Source organism: Cibotium barometz, chromosome 11, assembly GCF_041138505.1.
Source record: "Cibotium barometz isolate CiBa-2024 chromosome 11, ASM4113850v1, whole genome shotgun sequence".
NCBI lineage: Eukaryota > Viridiplantae > Streptophyta > Polypodiopsida > Cyatheales > Cibotiaceae > Cibotium > Cibotium barometz.
The window spans coordinates 24,516,193-24,522,888 of record NC_141056.1 but is presented as its reverse complement, the minus strand read 5'-3'; the positions used below and the strand labels follow the sequence as shown (position 1 = coordinate 24,522,888).

Here is a 6,696-nt window from a genome sequence, read left to right as displayed (position 1 = left end):
ACCCCCCTTCTTCATATTTTACATATTCTTCGTTTCTTTGAGAGTAAGAGTAATGCCTTATATATTGTATCCAATGCCTGCAATCGCTAGGGTTTGAACTCATACACCCAACTTGCCTTAAAAGCCAAACCCCTTAACAATTTAGACATTCTTATATCACTTTCCATTCTTATATCACTTTCCACCCACACCCACCATGGTTACTTCTCAAGAAAGGTAAGCAAAATCAATAATTTGACAGCCATCCAAGTCCACCCCCTGAAAGGACTCATAGCCATATCTACCTCTCCCTCTATACAAAGAAGAGGGGGCAAAAATTGGATGAAATTTATGTTCCAGATCATACAGTATGACAAAAGAAAAACGCATACATTCAAAGATCCCATGTGTAGCACAGAGCCATGAACATAATATGCAAAATTTCAAAGGAAGATGGAGACATTGATGTGTTTAACCATATAAGAGAAGTATGAGTATAAAATACAGCGTTTGGCCATGACTCAGATTTTATTTAGTAAAATTAAGGTGATAATTATCCTATGGGCGTAGCGGGTGCATTTGCTCTTAAGAATACAATGGATCCAATTCCTAGGAGGGTACACTAGGTTCTGGTGAGGGCCCAAATAATAATAATTACAACTTTGAAGTTTGTACCCCTTTACAATAAAATACACGTGGCAGCAAAATCTCGTGAACTAACCTGCAAATTATAACCGTTTCGAGTTAAAAGGAGTCTTGAAAATAAGCGCACACGTGAGACACACACACACGTGCCCCCCCCCCAAAAAAAATAAAAAATAAAAAATAAAATTGTAACTCAAAATTTTTTTTTACCTTCTATATTTTTAACCTCGATTACAAGTTTTTTCAGTTGAAGTTCCCATAGGACGACCGTCCACCCCTGCAGCAGCAAAGAGATTTATATTAATTAATTTGATGCATACATCAATAGCCTAATTTGCTGTACTAACCAAGAGTAAAATCTACCATACAAGTATCAGGAGTGCTTGTTTCAGAAGATTAGGCTCTAATACTATAATAAACCCGCTTTATTTTAATCAACAAGAAATGAGCTACAAGGATTGATGCAGCACAGGGCTGATTGGCCCATAATTCAAATTTGGGTTTAATTAGCACAAATACAAAGCTAGGTTCACAATCCTCAGCATGGAAGATGATTAAAACATGGGCACAACATGGGTTGATGAGCAAACAACATGAAAAAAACATGGGCTTCTTGAGCAACAAGAATTAATCAGAACACTGATCAACATTGGAAAAACATGGGCTGATTACCACAAACAAAAAACATAAATTAATTTGGGAGAGTTGAGTAGCGCATGAGCAAACTTGGGTAATTACTAATGAGTGTTTAGCACATGAAACATTATGGATTAACTGCATGACTATCCAATGGTTGCCACATTAACTCTTATCAATTCAGCAGATGGGCTTACCTCTTCAAACAGGTCCATGCACTCTCTCTTGATGTCAGAGGACAGGGTTTTCATGAGAGGGTGTGGATCCCTATTGGTGGTGCTGCAATGCAAGATGCTGTTTTGAGCATCCCCTGTCAGCTGCAGCTTCATGTCCTGTGCATTGACCTCCCACATGACCAGGTTGAAAGCGCGGCGGACCTTGTCACACAGGGCCCCTTCCACATCTGTGATATTGGCGAGGCGCGCCGCTGCTGCATCCTCCGGCTTGATTTGCCACTCCACCCACACATCTGCACTCACCCTCGTGTTGTCGCTCGACATTGCGCTCGCCCCATTCACATTGCTCTGCCTCCTTAACAATGACTCGAACCCAGCAAACACCTCCACCCTTGAGATGCTTAGACAATGCCTGCAATAAGTAAAGCCCCATTAAACTTCAATCTCACAAACATCCCCAGGTTTTCACCCCCTAATGTGCTTGCATTTAGGCTTTTCATGGGCTAAGTTTGAGCTGTAATGCCCCCCTACATATCTAGTCAAATGTATGTGCAAGATGGATTACTTGACTGTAAGCTAGGCTGGAAAAGGGATTAATCAATTATAATCTATGCAGGAAAGGGATAAAGAATCGAGACTTTGGAGTAATGAGATGTCATTAGCAGAAAGGGAACAATCAAGTGCAGGGATTAATCAAATTTATCTATGCCACAAAAGGGATTAATATCGATACAGAAAATCAATCTATACCAGAAGCGATGAGAAAATCCAGACTACAGTAATCTATATGTTGGAAAGTGGTAATTAACGGTAATCTAAGAAATAAAAGCGATAACCTAGGGATAATCAAATGAGGATAACCTGCCGGAGTAGAGGATTTGTGGCTGTCGGTTGCGGAATTTGATGCCGACTTCGCAGTCGTGGACGGTAACCACACGGAAGGGCCCTAACACGAACTCTTTCTCCGACACTATTTTGTCGTCGGTGGCGATATAAGAGAATCTGCCCGGGGGGCACGAATGGATGGAAATTCCGGCCTCCAAAAGCACCGCTTTTCCGTCCACCCACGCCACGCCCAAGTGGCCCTCCTTTATACGCACCCTGTGCAGGCTGCCGTGTTTCACAAAACTGCTCTTCTCGCTCACCAGCTTCTCCAGCATGAAGCCCTCCGACGGAGTACTGTAGCTGCCGGACGACAGCAGCAGCGGTTTGGCATCCAGCCACGCCAACCCTACCATCTTGTCGGGGATTTCTATCGTTAGTCTCTTTAATTCTCTGCTTCCGGAATCCCTCACCTCATTGCCGGAACTCTTCGTACTGCCGGGATCTGTTCGCAATAAAAAAAAACCTTTTCGAAGCCACTTCGACACTTTGGTTGGAGTACCCTGCACATGCCCGTTCATTTGCACAGCACCAACCTTTTTTTCTGCACGTGGGTCTCTCTCGTTTCGCTTCGGTGTGCTGGATTTCGTTGATGGGTTCTTCCACGTAAACTCAAAATCGCTTGGCTCCGTTGATAGGTTCGTCCCATTGCGCTCATGGTTGCTTGATATCGTCGATAGGTTCTTCTGTGTGTGCTCCGAATTCCTCAAATTTGTTGATAAGTTCCTCTGTTTCTCCTGCAAATCGCTTGAATCCGTTAATGGGTTCCTTGCAAAGCGCCCATTACTCAACTCTGCTGATGAGTTCCTGTGGCTCTGCTCCAAATTGCTTGAATTTGTAGATGGGTTACTCGGAAAATCCTCGGATTTGCTTGGACGTGATGATGACAGAAGGGGCCCTGATTTGCTTGCTGAGGGGGAACTCTGGGTGCTCTCATTTCTACCCAAATCAGAGATTTTTATAGCTGATGAGCTTCTTTTGAGGTTGCGGAATCCAGAGCTTTTGTTGGCTGCTGGTGATGATGATGGTGGGTTTCTGTGGTGAACAACGGAAACCTTGTCTTCAGGAGCAACAGCAGGCGCTGAAGAAGAAGAAGAAGGAGGAGGAGTCGAAGATTGAAACAGGTCTGCAAGGGTCGTTCTACTCCTCCCATTGGTTAGGAGATCAGCCCCCCTGTGTTGAGGCTTTTCAAGGGCGGCTTCTTCATATCCTTTGGAAGGGAGCTGCAGAGGCCGCTCTATGTGTTGTGCAGGTTTCAACATTCAGTTGCTTGTCCTGAGCACCCAATATAAAGAAAGGGGCGGGGAGGGGCGGGGGGGGGTGTTGGGGGGAGCAAAAGCTAGTGGAGGAGAGACCTGCCTTGATTCTAAATCATGGAAGAAGAAAGCCGTTAAAGGCGAATTCGATTTTTGAGCATGTAAAAATCAGGGCTTTAAACATCCAGACTCCAGAGAAAGCAAATGGAAAGCTGGTGTGATCGTGTGAAGAAAAAACAGGTGTACCTGGGTATCAAGAGAAGAGAAGAGACTACCAAGGGAGAGGAGAAAAGAAGGATTCTTGGTTCTGGGGTTCTGCTTATCTCTTTCTTGAGAGTAGAGCAAGGTGTTGTGCGCATGGAGAGGAGAGCTTTAATTTCTTAAAACCAGAGGCCATATCATATGAGGAGAAAGCGTTTCAGAGAGTGCAAAGAAAGAGATACCAATGCCTACCACTGTCAAAAGTCCACACACACACACACACACACACACACACACACACACACACACACACACACACACACAGGTGACCCTCTCTCTAAAAACTCTCTTAGTGCTTGTTTGCTTTTCTGACCTAGCTGGATATCAAGCCCAAAAGCCCCCAATTGGGAATACTCTAATTGACTGTGACACAGTCAAGGATTGAAGCTGGCTTACACAAGAAGAACAGCAGCTTTGCTGCTGCTGCCTCGAAGGTTCCTAACACACAAGAAAGTATTGAATAAGAAGACTTTGTGAGTAACGCAAGAGAGAGTCTAAAGACTAGAGAGCTTCGTGTAGAATCTCTACTCGAGGAGCTGGAAAGAGAGAAAGCTGCAAAAGTCCTGCCAAAAGTCTTGTTTTATGTGAATGTAGACATTTTCTTTTAAGAAATGATCAATGTGTGTAAATATGTACATATGTTGACACACTAATACAAGCTTGTGGGGGCTCTCTATGCTAGGGCCAAATATAATATATGGCAGGCTTTTTCTTTCTTTTGAACAAATTTGCTCATCACCCATCATCTTCATCATTCTCATTCACTATCTTAAATTTGGAAGATAAAAAGAAATAAATGGAATTTTGTTTTCAAAAGTGGTGAGGAAAAAAGATAGAATTGAAATTTGGTATCATGGTGGGACCATGATCATGGTTGGATGACTAAGTGGGGGAGATTGGGCCCAGATCCTCTTCCAATTGGGACTTGGAACATGGAAGGCTTTTTTATCTAATCCATCCATGAAATGGGGGCTTTATAATTTAATCTGATCTCCCTTTTGCAAAAGAAGAAGAAGAAATGGGGGCCGCTCATGCATGCAATTTGCCAATGTCATCATTCTATCATCTATCACAACCATCAATCAACTTACTACTCGCCATGAGCCCCCCTTCTCTCTCTCTCTCTCCATGCATTAACATTGACTTTGTTCTCATCTGTAGTAGGATAGAGGTCCTACTGGGCTATTTTCTCATCTCACACCATAAGGTGTGGGATTAATATAAAGAAGCAAACCCCCCTTTACAATTTTAAAAAAATATTGACTTTCTTCACACAAAAGTAATGTGTTTCATTCCTAGTTTGATTATGAAAGATGAATTTTCTTTAGATATACAAGGTTGACACGTTAGGTTATTAAAGAGGAAAATTATTTGGATGCACCCCTTACATGTAAAACTTCAAAATGAGAACAAGGCCTTTGAATCACCAAAGGATGCATTTACACAATTGGTAGAGAGAGAGAGAGAGAGAGAGAGAGAGAACACACAAAATATACAAGTTCTCCTTTGAGCTTCGCTATAAGCACTACCCCCTTTTTTTATCATGGTTGATCGAATATCAACTAGGATCTCCTTTGTGAGAGTCATTACATTACTTGTGAGAGTTGGAACAATACAAAAGCTCTTCAAAAATTACATGCGTGACAATTCTTTCTATGCATCTTGTCTAATGTTGCTTGGATAAAACAAAACAATATGTTAATGAGATTATTAAGATATAGAGAAGCATGGTCCACATCGAATGGTATTGTCCCACACATTACATTATATAACATTTCATATTTAAATTACACACTCTCATGCAAGCGAAGAGGAAATAATCATTTGGTAGGATAGCTTAAAGAGCAAGAGAAAAACTGATTTTGTTAAAAAAAAAGAAAGTGGTTTTCGAACTTCTTTTGGAACATGACCTGATGTGTTTGTAAAGTAATTTTTATTGTTGTCAAAGAATATTTACAATGGACACAAATGTGTCATTATCTAGAGATATAACACGAACACTTTTTTGTACTTTGTGTGGGTATTACGAGTTGCAAAACAATACATGCCATAAAAAAGGGTTTTTTAATGTGCATAATACTAGCATTTCAAGCCCATATTTAATTGGATCATATGATGCATTGCTTGTGTACTGTGTGTGCGCGCGCGCAAACACACAAACACAAGCATTCCTTGAGCAACATTGTTTATTAACCTAGGTTCACTACTAGGATCACTTCATTTTCTTTCCCTTGTACCACTCCTAACAGTGATCCATAGCACACCCTTAATGGCTATAGACCTTTTTGAACTTCAAAAATTGGGACTCACAAAAAGGGCAAAGGATCACTATGTAATTGTGCCTCAGTTTCAATAAATCTTTGTTATATATAGTGTTTTCTTAACCAAGCTAGTGGCTCTTGTGGACCTTACTTGTAATACATGGGCAGCTCAACCATGGGGATCCATGGGCAATTGGCTATTAGTCTATACCATGGGGCAACCCAAGCACTTTGGCTAGCATTTGATGTTGACCTCGGCTACTAGTCTATATGTGAGAATACCTCAGTTACTCAATTGAGCGAGTAAGAAGGTTGAGGGTTTGTATTGCTTGGTAAGTTTTGACCTCGGCTAATGGTCTATTTGTGAGAATACCTTAGTTACTCAATTGAACGAGTAAAAAGTCTAAGGGTGGTAGATATTCTATTGATAAGTCACTTGGTTGTTGACTCTACCCAGACCTTGCTATAAGTTAACACACTTGAGTGTGATTTTTAAGGGAGCTTCATGGAGGGAGCTCCATGTGTCAAACTCTACAAGGGCTAAACCCAAATTTTTTCACAACTTATCCTTAACCATCACCACCTCCACCACACCACCAC

General features: G+C 41.6%; 1 protein-coding gene across 1 annotated transcript; it reads right to left on the bottom strand.

The window, feature by feature from the left end:
- Nucleotides 1–440: 440 nt before the first annotated feature.
- Nucleotides 441–4,310, bottom strand: LOC147633942 (uncharacterized). The gene is made up of 4 exons (XM_086805013.1): nucleotides 2,298–4,310; nucleotides 1,458–1,848; nucleotides 835–901; nucleotides 441–700 (listed from the first exon to the last, which is right to left on the bottom strand). Exons 1-4 carry the CDS (start codon nucleotides 3,578–3,580, stop codon nucleotides 696–698), a joined length of 1,746 nt encoding a protein of 581 aa, XP_086661139.1. The 5' UTR covers nucleotides 3,581–4,310; the 3' UTR covers nucleotides 441–695.
- Nucleotides 4,311–6,696: the final 2,386 nt, after the last annotated feature.